The 17289-nt window shown below is 38.1% G+C and overlaps 1 protein-coding gene across 3 annotated transcripts in view; it reads left to right on the top strand.

The window, feature by feature from the left end:
* The first annotated feature begins 3533 nt into the window (after positions 1–3533).
* The window catches only part of LOC104067367 (cytosolic phospholipase A2 epsilon), a 34039-nt gene continuing 20283 nt past the window's right edge, over positions 3534–17289 (top strand). For 2 of the 3 annotated variants that reach the window (XR_008449963.1, XM_054067138.1), the window contains exons 1-6: positions 3534–3644; positions 4098–4133; positions 9294–9366; positions 13431–13567; positions 14234–14365; positions 14979–15019. Coding sequence is in view for 2 of the 3 variants with exons in the window: in XM_054067138.1 (XP_053923113.1) it covers positions 3618–3644; positions 4098–4133; positions 9294–9366; positions 13431–13567; positions 14234–14365; positions 14979–15019 (446 nt within the window). In the remaining variant the exon portion in view is untranslated. The remainder of the gene's footprint in view (positions 3645–4097; positions 4134–9293; positions 9367–13430; positions 13568–14233; positions 14366–14978; positions 15020–17289) is intronic. The other variant, XM_054067139.1, reaches the window with a different exon arrangement.

The raw sequence follows: 17289 nt of genomic DNA, 5'->3' as shown, positions 1-17289 counted from the left end.
AATGTGAAAGCTATATAAAAATACACATATTTCTATATAAGACAGTTGCTTTAAATTACTGGCAGGCCAAAATGTGCATAGCCAAAATTGAATTTTTCAGAAACTGAAATCTGATACCACAGCAAAGGAAGTGACACTTTCTGTCCGTGGTAAATCTTTCATGCAGAGATTATTGAGCTTAGTTCCATTGTGCAATTGGAATTTAGCTTGAACTGCTGGCTCTCTTGTTTGATTGAAAGGATGAGGTCTGTGTTTGTTTTGTGGCTTATGGAATCTATCTTTAAAAAAAAATGGAAAAAGAAAAGTTAAAACAAATGGAAAGGCTAGATCTAGGGAAAATCCTTAAATGTACACCTGACAATATGTTTTCGTATTTGTTTTCTAATCTGACATCCGCCTATCATTTTGTAACCCCTCTAGCATGTTTTTGGATATTTACCCTCTTGTTATGTTAAAGGAGTTTAAATGATGACCAGCTCCCCTTGTCATCCTGAATATGGTACAAAGATACTGTTCTCCTGCAATAGTATGAAATTTCCTGTTGGTCAAACATTTCTGTAGTCCTGGAATATCAGAACGTGACAAAGCAGTATACAAGGTATTTGTAGGATATTGGTTGCAGTTGTTATTACTTCCTGCAACCTATTGCACTTAGATATACTATTATCTGAATACCACATTGAGGAAACTAGTGCTTGCAACAGGGTAGTTTAAATGAATGTTTAAAGATGTTTATATTTGCTCAACATTGTCTTACCTAAGACATAGTTACAAAATCATGTACACATAAATGAACACCAGAAAACAGATGAAGACCAGAGGAAAATTGTGTTTTCCTTTTTACTTTCCTTGTTACCACTGAGAGCTTTAAAGAGAGTGCTGTGTGTTCCCTCATCAGTAACACAGTCTTTAATCTCTAAAAAGCAAATTAAGAGTGTAAGCGGCATGTATATGAAGTTATTACTGGTTTAAATTATTTACAGTGGAAATGCGATTGCTAAAAGAAGCCAATATATGGTTCTTTAGACATTGAGCAACTTCACCCACGAATTTACTTACTGCATGTTCGGTGGCTGTCTCTTTGAATTGTGGAAGACCTAAGAAAAAATGAAAAAAAAAAACCAATACGATACTTAAAATTTAAAGTTGTAATCTTTTTGAAAGAGAATGTTGTAGGGGCATATTTCTACCTCTAAAACACCATTGGGACAAACAACAAAACCAAAATTTATTTTGAAGCAGATAGAGTAGTCCTTATAAAGACCAATGAATAAGCCATCAAGAGTTCAAATTTTCTCCATGATGACAAGGACTCACTTGTTATCAGTGTTATAAGCATTCAGCATTTAGTTCTATTGTGAACTTACTGCATGAACGAAAATATCTTGAGATTGTAATCCTTGACTTGAACAGAGATTTTTAAGATATTGTATTTCCAAGTCATACAAGAGGACTTTGGCAAGCAATGATTAAGGGAAGTCAGATACAAAACTTGGTGGTGCTCATAAGCAAGAGAGAAAAAAGTATTTAGGAACATGTTTGGGGTATGGCAATGATGACCTTATTTTGAAAAAGTGAAAATATAATCTGATCATGCAGCAGGTGAGATGCGCTGACTCTGGAATAACGTTCTTAAATTGCGAAGTGGTGTCTCATTTACAGATCTTAAAAGTGTTGCAGGTAAGAGGCTGTATCGTTAGGGAGTCTTGCATTGTCTGTGAAACATCTGAAATGTTACGAATGTATATAGTTATATATATTTGCTGGCACAACTCAGGGAAGTTGACCTGTATAACCTACCCTCTTTCTGTTGATAGAGGATGTTTTGCAAACATTTTTAATGAAAGCAGATTCCCACTTTAAATTTACCACTGCAGTTTTTCTGGGGAAACATCACTCTTTCAAAAGCTGGAAACACTAGTTTTGAGAGAGCACGAGTAAATGATTTTCAGCAATGACTACTTCACCTAGATTTGTTCATAAGTATTTAACACACATACAAAGACAGAAATCCAAGAAAAGTATTTTGTCTTTTGGGTAGAAATACTCATGCCCATTAGAAACATCTTTTGGTCATTCTTTCAAGGAGCATTTCAGATGCTTTAGCTTTGTATTTATGAACCATTTTCCTTTAATTCCATATGTTTTGAACAGGCTGTGCAAAGTGTAACTATGGAGTGAGCAGCAGGCTATTAAATGCTTTAGATGGAAACGATCAGATAGTACCACAACATGTTTTGGATAAGGCCTTCTGAGCAGTCATCACGTGTATATCTCATGGACATTAATACCGAAGGAGGTGACTTGTGTGTAAAAAGAAGATTTTACTCTTGGACAGCACCTCCTCTCTTCCTCTGTGCAAGATTACTTTGATACTGGCCTCCATGGTGCAGAGGAATACGTTTAAGTGACATCCACTGCAGTTTGCGAGGTTTCTTTCTTTACCTGCATGAAGTGAATTATTTTATTAGCATGAATGAGGTTGATTTAAAAATAATCACTTGGATCTCATGATGAAAGAATGAGTACTAGTTGCCTTCTGTCATCAAGCAGAGAAGCCAAAAAAGCGTGTCAGAATCTGGTCTTGCACACTCCAAAATCTACCAGCCTGCACATATGTGCTAATTTAAGGCTACTGTAATACTCTGCTCTTACAGGCAATGAGTCACTGCACACCAGAGCGAAGAGGAATCAGTCAGGGTTTTATGCTCTAGTGTTTGTTGTAGGGTACCTGCTGGGCCCGCTGTGAGATCACGCATAAGATCACTTTGAAGTAGGCTCTGAGGATGGGTGAACTGTTGCGCTCCCTGGGCCCATGTAGGAGAGCACAACGTTCTCTTTGGCCTCACCCTTCCACCCCCAAGTTTCACCTACGGCTTATAGATCCTCCCTTCTCACTTGTTACACTTAAAATCAAATATCAAGTTTTCTGGACAGGGACTCATTTTTAATTAGATCTAAGCTCAATATCCAGGCAAAAAGTACTGAGTATGTGGCAAGGTCAGAGAGTGTAGCAAAAAGATGTCCAAAGAAGCCTGAAGGGAGCATGAGTCCTGCACTTAGTTATAGAACTGCAATAGGGTCACTTAAGTTGCTGAACTGCTTGCTGCTTTGGGAAGACTGCTATAGGTATTTGAGTCATGATTTGGAAAGAAGTTGTTGAGATTTCTCCCCACTGCTTTGCAGTACAATGTTGGAAGTATAGAGGTGCTCTGAGAGCTATGATTTAATTAATCACAAGCGATTTTTTGGGGGAGGGGTGAGTTGTTGCATAAATGCAAAACTTTGTTGTAGTAGTAGTAGATACTGTACTACTGTAGTAGTAGTGTTTTCAAGAAAGCAATCCCTGGGCAGAAAGAGTCTTCGGTATCTCCCCCTAAACATCACAGTATGTAGAAAAGAAATCCCTCCTTGTTCTGCTGACTCGGTTGAAGTGCTCTAATTGGCTCTGGGAAGCAGGGAGGGGACTGCCTAATGACTGAAAATAATGAAGGGGTGGGGCAGGAGAGCCTTGTCATAAAATCCCTATTCCTCCACCCCTAATCTGCGTGAGGCGTTCATGCCAGCTGTACGACTTGGTACCTTTTAACATTGGAGTTAAATGCAACTGGGCTGCGATGGGATCAAATTTAAGTTCAAATGAGGTAAGCAAAGGAAGACAATATCAAGTATAAAGTAATTAAAATTGTCTGATATTGCAGTTAAATGTATCACAGAGGAAAACAAGCTGTTTGAGGTGCATGGGCTATCCACAGACAGCAAGTTTTCTGTACCTCAGATCTCATGGTTGTGAGGATGGTTTTCCTAGTCTAGGCTTTTACAGAACCTCGTGGCGTGTTTGCATTTTCAAACTATGTTTTACGGCTAACAACAATACTTATTGTGCGTCCTTAAAAAGAAGGTTCATGTCAAGGAAATGAGGAGATAGCACAGGGTTGTGATGGTTTCAGTGGTCAGTAAAGCATCTATTGAGTGTTGTTGATGAGCATAGCTCTGAGTATGGCTTTGAATGTGAGATGTTTTAAAATGTCAGCCTAAAATAAGAGTTTAACATGTAGTTTAGCTTTCTAAACTTTGCCTTGTGTTGTTTTTCCTAGACTTTTACGAGCACCTCTGCACCAGCAGTGAGAACGGTAGGTAGTAATTAGCTGACCCTTCATTAAATGCTGTTCAGTGCTGAATGCAGAGCACCAGAAAAAATGTTAGGAATTCAATGTCTTGGGGGAAAATTGTACTGTAATATTTACTCAACATTGAAAATCTGAGCTGCGACTTCAACTGAATATTTTCTTGGCTTTCAGTAAATTCTAAATAGTCTGGCCATTGTTGGTGTCTGATGCTTATGATGCTGTGAGTAGGTGTTACACTGGATGTGGGCTGGCTTGTATTTCACGTGTATTAGTTTTTTAATTCCTCCCTTTTTTGTATTTTTATGTCTTTGGATGAAACACACGCTTGTCTTTTAAGTTATTCCTTTTCTTTTACATTATTTCATAAGATGATTTTGTTTAAACAGGTCTTTCATTTGTTCTTAGTGCTATAGTATTCCTTCTAGTCTTTATTTGCACTGTAATGAATTGTTGTAGAGCTTGCAATTCTCTGTGTAACAGAGTGTTTAAAAGCATTCTATCAGAACAGGTAAAACTGTGGAATGAAGGTCTTGTGTTCAGCCTCCTACAAGCCAAATCTCATCAGTTTGGTAGGAGTGGGAGCAGCACCCAAACTTCTCTGAATGTGAGAAAAGAGCAGCAAGGTGTTTTGTAAAGGCTGAAATGGAGATAAATTCTTTTCACAGGCAAATGAAAACTCCCATGGCAATTAGCTGATATTCCTGTTAACAGACATTAGCATAAAGGAAAATTTATCAGATAAGGTGCTATAAGCCAGCAAATGGAAACAGCAGCAGTGGCGATAGGATTGGGCTGTCTGATCGGGCTGTCTTCAGACACTTGTAATGGGTTTGGGGCTGCCAATATCAGTTGCTACTCTCTGGAGGTCTGTAGTCAGGAAGATGGGCTCTTGCTCCTGTTTCAGTCACGTGGAGGAATGCGAGTCCGGTGTGTTTTGGACTTTGGTTCCTTGTGAAGGACTGCAGTAGTACAGAGATTCTCCCAAACAGAGGTAAATTCGGTCTGCCTCATGAAGGTTTGTTATTATTGATAGTATCTGATACCCGATTGTGTCTGAGAGCCACTTACCTTCTCTGTTCAAAGTGAAGTGCTATGTTAAGCACAGATTTTGCAGAGTTATTTCAAAACATATCTTTTAAAGTTATATTTAAGCCTCTGCATACAGTCTTGCAGCTCTAAGGAAATATGCTAGGACTATAAAAATTATTACTTCTAGTCCTGTAAACTTGGCCTGTATTTAGAGGATCAGATGGAGTTTTTCATCCTGTGTGATTTTTTTACCTTATTAGTAGGTCTCCGGGTGTAAGACCTGTAGAGTTCAGTGGCTTTACATTGTACCTCTTGTTTTTAGGGAATTTAGGGTGTCAGAACTGACCCAAATATAGTACATAAAATTCAGAGTAGAACTCAGAGCCCCTTCTTTCTGCCCGGACTCTTCAAGGCTCACAGAGGCAAGAATCAGGAAGGACCTGAGCCTTTTTAGTAATACTTTTTTAGATTACTCAAAGAACTGTATCATATCAAAATAATATAGGCTAGCATAGTCTTGAGACAAAAGCCATGTTGAGTGGTGGGAATGCTTGACTTTGTTTCTCTTCTAAGATTTGGTTTTATTCCATGCAAGTCCAACCATGGAGCTACAAACAGGAAAAGAAGAAAAATCACATGAAAATGGTGATCTGAAGCCACACAAGTTTTACATAGCTCTTAGAAAGAATCAGACCTTGAGTCACTGCTGGTCCATTTGTTTTTATTTTGGATCAACCCCAGTGACGTCTACTGACTTAATAGGACTCAGCTATGGGATATTTTAAAATGAGTGAAATAAATACAAAATATGTAGTACAAGGACAAGTGTTTCTTATGCATTAGACATTGCCTGAGATGGTAAACAGTAGTGTAATGAAATCCTGACTGCCCCTGAGGCTTTAAAACTCTTTGAAATTAAAAGGTGCCACATACCTGACTCAGGTCGGAAGCAAAGTAATGATCTATCTTTTAAAGTCCTGCTGCTCTTTGTGACAGCGCTGTTTTCTTTGTTGGTCTTCACAGGTTTTAAAATAGTGGTAAGACTTCTATTCCTTTTTGAAGAGAAAGCTAAGTGAAAAGTGCTTTGCTCTAAGTAGTTCTGACATGCTGTTTTACTTCTGTAACTGCCTTTTCTCTTAATATGACTTGGGAATGTTGAATGTGTTTCGCTTCAGTCCCTTCAAGAAAAATATTGTATAAAGGGCTTCTATGCTTGGAATTTTACTGTAGTAAAGCAATTTTAGAGCCCAGTTGTGCAACTCTTATTCATATGGATGAGCACTCATGTATGTGAACACTCCTATTGACTTCCTTGGGACTAGATATGTGAGGATTGCACAAGTGTGCCACAGGACTTAATTGAACTTTTATCTGACGTAGGATAGGGTGACCAAGTCCCAAGTCCTGAGTTTGCAATCTCACACATTTAAGTAGTCTCAACAGTGATTATTAAAATGCCTGGCTCGTGTTTCCGGTTTATGAGGTAACAATCATGTCTCAGACAAAATAAATACAGAAGCTGAAAGTCAAAGTGTGTGTAATTACTGACCTGGGAGACTTCTGGCCTAAGAACTTCCCAGCCCACAATAGAGTCTTCATCACATTAAAGGGAAAGATGTGGAAGTCATTGCCTATTACTAGCAGATTATCCAGTTTGAGATATGCCTCTTGATATTTTTCCTGTATGGCTTTGATTAGGTTGCTGAAAGCTAGGCTTGACTAAGCATTCAGGCACCTGAGTTGAGAGCTAAAAGGTCTAATTTTCCAGTGTCTAGTATGGCAACGGATTCTATGACCCAGAGTGGAGCACTGAGGATTAATTCAGTGTGTTTGGAGAGTTAGATACAACAGTATGGGAGTTGTGACAGCCAAGCAGGTAATTATGTAAATAGGTGCATTCAGCTAACAGGGACATCTGAGCACAGAAACATCTTCCTTAGATGCCATCTCTGTGCTGCTGAGGAGATACCACTATCCACTTGAGATGCACAAAGTAGAGGTCCAGACCCTTGTTTTTAAAGAACTGAGCAAAGGTTATTCCTTTAAAATGGTGTCCAGCCTGGTTATAGCACTTCCTTGTGATGGGGAATTTCTGCTCAAGTCTGTTCTTTTGTATTCAAGGGATACAAGCCCCATCTTTTGTGAGTAAATATATGGACCACTTCTTCTGCTGAAATAGCACTGCTGAGGACAAAAACATTTAGGATTTATTGGCTGGGAAAGTGGGAACCAAGCATAAAGGTAGCAAACATGTCACCAGAATAGGCAGGGATAGAAAAGCCTTGGCTGTTGGTTTCTGTGCCTAGGAGTACTTCTGTATTTTACCCAGTTCTACTTAATGCATAAAGAAAAGTAGTTGTGGCAGTTAAATTATATTGTCTAGTCATGATGACTATTGGTTGCTTTTGATTTGACACTGTAATCTTTCTTTTTTTTCCTTTTCACCAAAAGAACTAGTTTTTTATTTCAAGACGTGTTTGTCCAAGTTCTCCTTTGTGGCCATGTTTGGGACAATGGAACAGGTAGAGGTGTGGTATACTCTTTGAGAAAGCTAAAATGTCCCAGAGCTGACAATTCAAGTGTTTGCAAACTGTGCGCCATAAAACTGTGCCCTGCGCTAGAATCTGGGCAGGTTTAGACAATGTGCCTACATCAATGACTGCTTTGACCCTCCTGCTGCTGTCTCACTAATCTTGAACTCTGTGTCTTCAATTCCCTTGCTAACCCAAAGGGAAGTGCAAAAGGATAATCTGGGGATCACCCAGGCTCTTTCTTGGAGGTTGTTCTTCATCTCTGCTGCATTTTCAGAGCTACTGATGTTTCTTTTGGTGAGGACAAGAATCTGCTTCATTACATTGTGTTAGTGTCCAATGTCACATCACAGTCGCAGTTGCCTAACATTTTGTCAAAGCATTGTGAAATTCTTCTGGATAAGCCTTGTGCAACATCTGGCAAGACAAATGGTCCAGCAAAACCTATAGCATGTATGAAGGAAATAGTAGCAAGGTGAATTTTGTTAATTAACATCAGTACATTGTTTTTACTTTTGCCATATATGATTAATGCAGGCATTTTGGATGCAAATTAATAAAACCTATGTGTTCACAGTGTATTACCTTTCCTAGGGTACAGTATGTCTCTGAATGCAGGTGTGAGAGGGTTTATTGGTAGAGTTAATACCTGTTCTTACCAGCTCATATAGACAGAAAAATTAGATAAGTTTTTGGGCACAAAACACCTGTTTCTGTTCTAAAACAAAATCAATACACTCAAAACTAAATACCGATTTGAAGAAAATATTAAGAGAAATTATGCCTGCACTTTAATTATAAAAGGAAAGATGGTACCTATGAAACAGAGGAGATGTTAATGTAGGAGAGAAAGATTTAAGTAGTAGTCACCAAAGTAAAATGGGGAGAGAGTTAGTTTATAGACTGAGGAATTTGAAAACACATTAGTATGAGCTGTGGAAGTAATGATGCATTATAGAATTAATATTTCTGAGCTCAAAATGTTTGATATCTAGTGGAGTTGTGAGTTAATTCTCAAGACTCTGTCTGGAAAAAAATTTTGTAACTTTCTGTTGGGGATCGGACCTGAAGATAAGAGTGTATGTGAGAAGTACTTCATCACATACTGAATTTCTGGCATTTTAGGCTGTGTGTGTGAGCTTGTGCTGTTACAGAAACTTGCTGATGCATGGTGGTTGCTTAGCTCTGCTTGCTATTTTGACTGTGTTTGGTGTCCCAGAGACAGTCGATTCTGTTGCAGTGATGTGTAAGAGGTGAGGACACTCGTGTGCTGTAGAAGTATTGTGCTAATAATGGAGCAGTATTAGAAAGAAGCAATCTTTATAAAATCAAACTCCCAGCACCTATTCTCAAGTCATACGTGTTTTTTTTAAAATCTGATGCTTCTACTTCGGACTTGAAAGCAGTTCTGTGCCAAAATTTGTATAATTTTTCTAGCTGCTCCAGTTGGATTCGTAAATTATATCGTCTTGATATTACAAACCTTGTTTTATCAACATCCTTAGACCTAGGGTTACAGTAGTCTGTGGCTATAGACTACAATAGTAATCTCAATGTCATATTTTTTCTTCTTTTTTTTTTTTTTTTTTGAATTGTCATGCAGAGACCGGTTTCTCCTTTCAATTTGCTCACTGTAAAAATAATAAGAGTGAGGAATGTCCGGAAGGCAGACTTGCGTAAGTACTTCAACTATTGTCAGATGTTTATTGTAATTCTTTAAAGTAAAGAAAATATTCAGTCAATGTTATTGTCCTTAAATTGTGCGGGAATAAAAAGGTATGTTGCTGCAAGTTTGCAAAAATTATTTTTATTGTGATACTGAAGAATTGCTTTCTGCTTTTAAGTGTAAAAAGACTAATTCAAGCAAGATGGTGCATTTGATCTCAGGCTTTTGTGCCTCATGCTATGAGACGCATTTTCTACCTTTGTGACCTCGGACTTAGCTGCTGATCAGAGGGCTGCTCTTTAAATGATGAAAATACTTGTAATTCTGAATAAAAATCCTTGAGCATTCCCTACAGAATTGCTGGATGGAAGAAAAGAGAGGACATGTGATGCAAATGTAAAATCAGCAGTTTTAGGCAAGTCTGTGGAAATAACAGAAGTTACAAGCAAAAACATTCTATCACTTCAGCAGAATCTAGAAATATATAAGAAGAGGTGATATAGTCTAGTGTGTCTGGGAATTTATTTAGCCTAGCCAATGGAACAATTTAAGTCAGAAAAAAAATAAACTGAGCACTATTGTGAGAGTTCTAAAGAAGTTTAAGTGAGGATTAGTGAGGGGAAGAGAGAAAAAGATGTCTGGAATAGAGACTACAAGTCAAAAATATCATAGCTAGATCACAGAACAAGAGTTAATAGTGAGAAGACACCAAGATAGAAGTATGTGCAGTAGGGAAGTCTGCAGAGTCTGGTAACATCCAGCTGTGGAAGCTCTGTAATGACTCGCCTCTGCAGATCAGCAGGCATCAGTTTATTGAGCGGTGTGGCAGCAAATACAAAATGAAAATGTGCAGTAAGAGAACGAGATTTGCAGCAGACAGTAAGAGTAATTTGTTCACTGTTCACATATAGCACTGACTTAGCCAGGTGAGAGACTGGTTTAATTACGAATTTTGAAATTTCCAATTCATTGAGGAGCGTTCTCACAGCTTCTGTTCCACAGATGTGAGTCCTCAGCAGCCGACTCACCTGGGTGCAATTGGGCTTGTTCAGGTGCCTTTCAAAACGCAATTATGCCACTGGGTCACTTTCATGGAGAAATTTGAAGGATGAAATGTCTGCATAAAGAAGTTGTAAAGGCATGAAAGAAAAAAAGCAAAATAAAGAGAATAAGAAAATTCAGATTGAAAGACTACAAAAATAAATTGGAAAGATGTAAAATGGAGAGGAGAAGTCCACAATATAGTCACCAAAATCTTACTGAACTTTGCTCAAAATTTCTTTTGGCACACTCAGAATTTCATGCAGCCCATCACAGTTTCTAAGGAAACTAGCTGTAAATTTTATTTAAGCTAATACACGTTTTGAGGTTTCAACTAAGGTAATGGGTCAAGAATAGAGAGAAAACTCTGTCCTCTTATCTGAGGTTGGATCTGGTGGTTTCTGACAGGAAGAACATGGTTGGAACATGTGGAAGTTGTGCTTAACAGCAATATTTTTGAATAAATTATTATTACTATCAGGGAACAAACACCTGCTGTGCTCAGTTACAGTATTCTGGTTTACTCCCTGCTTTTACAAAGTAACAGTACTGTGCTTATTTATGTTTTTCTTGTTATTTTTCAACTTAAAAAAAAACTACTATGATTTACTGAATGCTTTGTTTACTGTTTATTTCAATATTTTTTACTCTGGAAATGACAGATGATCACGGATATTTACTGTATCATTTTGAAAAAGGAATTTAGTTTGTTTGATGAAGTGAGAACATCTTATAGGATGTAAAGTTCTGGGTTTCCTTAGAGATTAAAACCCCATTTTAATGTGTAGAAATACACACTTCATATACTTAAACGGTGATTTGCATCAACCAAATATGTGATCTGACCAGGCAATCCCTGCAATTGCATCTGCAAACTTCACATGCATTTAAGTACTCCAGCAGGTCCCCTGCTTATGCCACAACTCATTGTGGCTGTCTTTCTCAGGAACAAATTGCTCACAGTTGCTCTTTACCATAGTGAATCACACAGTCTTTCTTCATGAAGCTCATTGGCATGTCTGCCACATCATATTGCCTTATTTCCTATGTTATGGCCTCAAGAACAGATGAATATCATATCTTTAGCCACTTGAGACGCTCCACTTCAGAACCTGGGCTTTCCAAGGCTTTGTTTAAAGCATATCTGGCAGAGAAATTCGAAAGCTTTTTGGCAAGAGTATTTTCTCAGCAGAAAATTTGTTTCTGGAGGAATCTTAAATTATTATGGAAAAAAAAAAATAGTTTTCCTCAAAACCTCAGTATTTTCAGCTATGGGAAAGTGTCCCATTTCTACCTGTTTGTAATGGTAACAGCATACTTATTACAGCTCTGAGTTAGCAGCTATTTCCTCCAATTTAGCTTTCCTGGTTTTCTGATTAAACATTGGTGTTTCCCATTTCAATGGTATTTTTTTCATTTTTTTTTGTTAGAGAAGTGTTTTAGCTTAATTTATTGAAGTGAATCTTCTTTCATGATCTTTGATTCTTACATTCCTATTTACCAGTGAAAAATAAATATGCTCTTAAAGTCTTTCTCCCCATTGCTGTTCCATGGCAGAATAATTTTACTAGATTTGGGTATAAGCCTGAAAATATAGACTGTGTTTTGAACCCTGACACTGATACATTATAGAATCTTGGGCAAGTACTTATTTGCTTAATCCTTCATTGCCATTGTGAAGTAACTCTTCAGTGTGTCTTAAGCTGCTTGAAAATGGAAACTCTAGCATTAATCATCACCATTAACCCTTTACGTTTTCATCTGTCTACACTGTGCCTCTGTCAAATATCTGATTGATCATGTTCTTCTGATCAGATTCGGCTAAGGGAACTTCCTGGGAATTCTTTCCTTCCCACAATTATTATCAAGGTTTTGCTGACAATTAGAGTTGACTACACAATAAAAGTACAGCCTAGGAGAAATATAGTTGGTAGAAAAAATGACATCTGTTGTTTTAACTGAAAGATAAAGAGGAAATATGTGAAGAGTATTGTACTTAATGTGATGTAATAACACTGTTACAGGTTTTGAGTGTGGTGTAGGGATTCACTAGGGCTGAATTATTTGACCTCTTCTGACTCACAAGGTTGCTGTGAGAACCGGATGACTGATTCAGCTTTGCTAATGAGAAATAGGAGGAATATATATTGCATTATAGATATGAGAGAAAGGCTGTTAGTGCCGGTGTCAAGCTTCTGCAAGTCTCTCTCCCTGATGGTTCTCCCTCCAAACTCAGAGGGTCAAAGTAAGGGAGGAGCTTCTTTCCCTAGACTTGAGTGGTGGCAAGATTTTCAAGTCTGCAGGTTTAGGGATAGGAAGGAGTAGGATGAATTTAACTTAACCCTGGTGTTGAGACAGACTTTGTTTTTTTCTCCAAAAGACTGGCTGAGAAAGTCAGAACTTCTAAAACTTTAGCCAAATGCATGAATGAATATGAAATTGGCACATTCTGAATTGTGATAAGGACATTTTTTCAGCTCTGATGGGAGAACAATTTACTTTTTGTCAAATAAATCTATCTTTCTTCATTTAAGCCAGTGCTTTGATAAGTAAAGGCTTTCAACTAGTTAGGGTACCAAATCTGGGAAGGAAGTTCAAGAAAACAAATCTCTGCAGGCCAGATCAAAGGTAGTGAGGTGTATTGTGTGACTGACAGAGGAGCTACCCTGGAGCTGATATGAGCACACATGGCAAAGGGCATATACCGTCTGATATTCTCATGTTTTGGCAACATTACTCTGCCCAAGTTATTTGGATAGTCGTGAGTATAAAGCTAAGTGCAGCATGGATAGATGTGCCTGTACTGCACACACAGTACGGTGCTATTTAAAATAAAACTTTATATTGGGAATGAGCATGGAAAATGTGCAAAGGTGTTTCTGTTTACCTCTGAGTGTTTCATTTACTTCTCACCTTCTATATTTTAGGAACAAATATTTATCTCTAATTTTTTCTTATTAGGGTTAAAAGTACCTAGTACTGTATTTTTTTTTCTGAATACTTTATAACTCTGCTCATCTTCTCGTTATACAGTCACCCTTTCAGATTGCTACGTGACACTGTGGCTGCCTACTGCCTCAACTGAGAAGGTTCGAACCAGAACCATTAAGAACTGTAAAAACCCCGTCTGGAATGAAGCTTTCTGCTATAAGATAGACCGCCGAGTCAAGGTTGTGAAAAGAAACGGTTTTGATCATTCACTGTCTGCAGATAGGCAGTACAATAAAAAAATAATCATTTAGCTAGTTTCTGAAGAGTAGAGATGTTAAATATTTGTCAGGAAAAACTGCTGTCTCTTATATCTCCCTGGTATAGTTCTGTTCCAGCTATTTATTACTTAAACATCTACTATACAGCAGCAGAGAAAAGCAATTAGCCCTGTAGAATATGGCCTTACTATTCTATTTGCGGTTTTCACATGTGCATGTGAAGCCCAAGATAAAGACCATACGAAAATAACAGTAAGATAAGTTAGTTCTAAGTATGGTGGAAAGGAAATCCTTAAAACGTTCATTGTATACCTATGATTACAGTCAAAGGTCAGAAAAATAAAATAGAAACTTTTAATACAGTTATTTATTACAAATGCAAAAATGTTCTGCATGACTTTCTTGCCTTGTTTCATTTACCCAGGCAGACAAACCTACTTCTTTCTGTACAATTATTAGTGTGAAGTCTAATATTCCCTAAATTCTTCCCTATCCTGCTTTTCTTTCTCGTTTTATCTTCCTCCCCTAAAACTGGAGGTAGGAGGGAGGAAAACCTAGCCTTGAGATTTCCCTGCCTTACAGAGTTCTTAGAAAGAAGTCCATTATATTCTTAACCTCGTTTTGCAGAATGTGCTGGAGCTAAAGGTCTGTGATGAAGACACAATCACCAGGGATGATGAACTTTGCACAGTTCTCTTTGACATAGATAAGCTCACTGTAGGACGTACTGTTCGAGTGAAGTTTCAGCTGAATCCACAGGTGAGCAGTGGAATCAGGGAGAACAAGAGCAAATTCTTTCCTTCAGCTGAAATACATCATTTTACAGTGTTTATTTATAGGAAAAATCTATTTAAACTGTTTTATACTGCTATTATAAAGAAAACTTCAAATCCCTGTGTGTTCCATACCAGCTTTTCTTAAGAACAAATCTCTATGCTAAAAATCTAGTATGGAAATAATCAGAATGAATTACCTAAGGCCTTCATTTTGAATATTTCTGGCATGTTTGTTGGCTCTTGGTATGAGTTCTTAATTTCCATCCACTTTAAACTGTAGTACTGTCAAAGCAGCCTGCTCTTTTTGTATTGGGAATTAAAATCTGACAAAAAGATTTGTTTAGCAGAATAGCAGTTCCTATGTCTGCATGCTTACACGGCATACAGATTTAAAAAACCTAATTTTAGCAACTGCTTTTTCAGCTTTTTAAAACTCAAGATCTTCAGTTTGTACCACAGTTTCTTTTGCAAATTATTCTTATATTCTGGAGATTTTCCTAAGTGCTATTCTAAATACATATTTTACACATTATATGAGGAAAGCTACAAAGGAAGATAAGCAATAACCCTTTCTTTCCTTTTTCCTTTCTCTTCAGGCACGTGAGGAGCTGGAGGTGGAGTTCACATTGCAGAACACGTGAGTAGAATCCTAAATTTTATATAAACTGGTATTCTGTGTAAAAATAGGCTGGAAAACTAGTTCATCTGTGACATGCTTCTTAAACCTATAGTCTCTACAGGCAGTATCTAAGTGTTTTCAACATCATCTAGTGAAGTGGAATTTCAGAATACATATTTTTAGATTGTAGAATCTTAAAATGTCATTTTTGCCCAGTTTGCTAAATCCTGGGCACCAGCTCTCTCCTGTTCTCTCTTTGTCATTAAATCAATACAAAAAGAAGTATGAGGACAATTAAAATATTCAGGAAGTTTTGACCCTTAGAAGGAGTACTAAACCTAAATATCTTATGCCTCCCTTTCTTGGACAATTTGACTTTTCAAATCCACCATATTGTAAAATGCCCTTCTGTAAGCTGATCTGTTCATCTCATCTCGCTACACGTGGGGAGCTGTGGTAGATTTGAGTATCAGTTCTAGCAGGGAGAGAAACTAAGTACTCCATATACAAAAAGAAGCAAGGTCACTATGAAAGGCTAAGGACTGCGAAACTAGTAAAACTGGAGCACCAGCACAAGCTTCACTTGATAAGCCTGAAAGTTGTTGGTGTTGGACTGCTTAGGTGATGTGTTTGCTTCAGGTAATTCATGCTGTGGAGAAATCTCTCCCTCTAACTGGAGAGGGAGTCTGGTGCAGGATCACAGGTATTCTAGTCTTCATAATATGCTTTATGATCCTGAGGAAGTTACTTGAAAGGATTTCTGTTACCATTTTGATCCATGGTATTGGACTGAAGGTGTTGTTGAAACCGCCTTAGAGAAGTGGTGGTACTGCTGGGACCGTCTCAAGGCATTTGAGGCACTTCAGGAGGCCTCGCAGGATAATATGTTGGTGGAGACTTTGAATGATGTGTTTATTCCTGGTTGAAGGGGGAATTTGCAGTTACTAGAGAGAGGGAAGGATGAACTATGACTGAAGAAGGAAAGATCTCCCGGTGTTGACAAACAAAATAGCCAGTCCCAGAATCTACTATTACAACTCATGGGAACTCACCAGGGCAGATTTTTTGTTGTTCACTGTGCACCAAAGCTGGCAGAAAGCTCAGCAATAACAAGAAAAACAGTGTATATCACAGCTTAGGAGTGTCACAACATCAGCAGTGGCAATGGAGAAGGGAGCTGCACTAGGTGTCCCAAATGGCCTATCTAGAGTCTTCCTCTGCAAGTTAGAGGATGGCTTATGGTGTTGGTATATATCATACTCTTGATAATCCTGCCCTTTGGTGAAGGAGGTCCAGATAGATTGTCTGACTTGGATGTTGTGCAAGAATGTGTTTGCATATGGGAAGGGAAGCTGCAGCTCCTCTCAGAACACGTGTGTGCTGGCTGTGAGTCAAATTCTTCTCAACCTTACCACCAAGTGCCTTTACTTGTAGACATGTTACATTGATAATGTCAGAAATTTAGCAGTTGGTAGGTGCTGTCTGAGTAGCAATGCAAATAAAAAGGATCCTGGGCAATCCCAAGGAAGAGGTTCTAAGAATAATCAATCATGGCTCAGCTGATACAGCACGAACGCATCTGATCCACTTTCTTCATTCATGGTGTGGCATCTGTGTAACCAATTTAATAGCTGTAGCCCGAAGAACTCCACATGCAAAGGGAAGAAACTGCTGCATCATAAGTCAGGGAATGTCCTTGTGAGGTTCCAGCAGGAATGAGAAAAAGGAAGATGCTTCTCTGGGAAAATGGACTTCTTATGGGAAGGCGGGTAAACATTTCCCTTACTATCCCTCATTTGCACTTCTTGCATATGTGTGGCAGTTGCTGTTCTGCTCATCAGCTGAGTCTGAAATAAAGGTGTAAGCACATTTGAATTGATTAAGCCTTGTACTCTTGGTAGGATATTGAGAGGGCATTTTTTCTCCCTCAACACTGAAAATGTCAGGAGTAATTTATGAAGGGATTTGTTCACCAAAATCGGAGACAACGGATCACTTTACCTATAATAAACTATAAATTTCTGAAAAGATCTGAAAGACTGAAGTAGCTGAGATGGGTCACCAGAAAGCTATGGATGAAACAGACCTCTCCTGTGTTGAACAAGCTCAGCAGGTTTTGGCAAGGGTTTTTGGTGTTGCTGGATGAGAGAAGTGTTGACAGAGAAAATTTTCAGAGAGGGAGAGCCAACCATAGTGCTAACAAGAAGTACAGCTAACCATGCACGTCAGGTATTGCCATGTCATCAATGAGAATATACTTTTTTTAAAAAATATGACAGTTTATCTCT

This window comes from Cuculus canorus, chromosome 5 (assembly GCF_017976375.1).
Source record: "Cuculus canorus isolate bCucCan1 chromosome 5, bCucCan1.pri, whole genome shotgun sequence".
Lineage (NCBI taxonomy): Eukaryota > Metazoa > Chordata > Aves > Cuculiformes > Cuculidae > Cuculus > Cuculus canorus.
The sequence above is the reverse complement of the archived record's forward strand: the minus strand, read 5'-3'. Positions and strand labels throughout refer to the sequence as shown.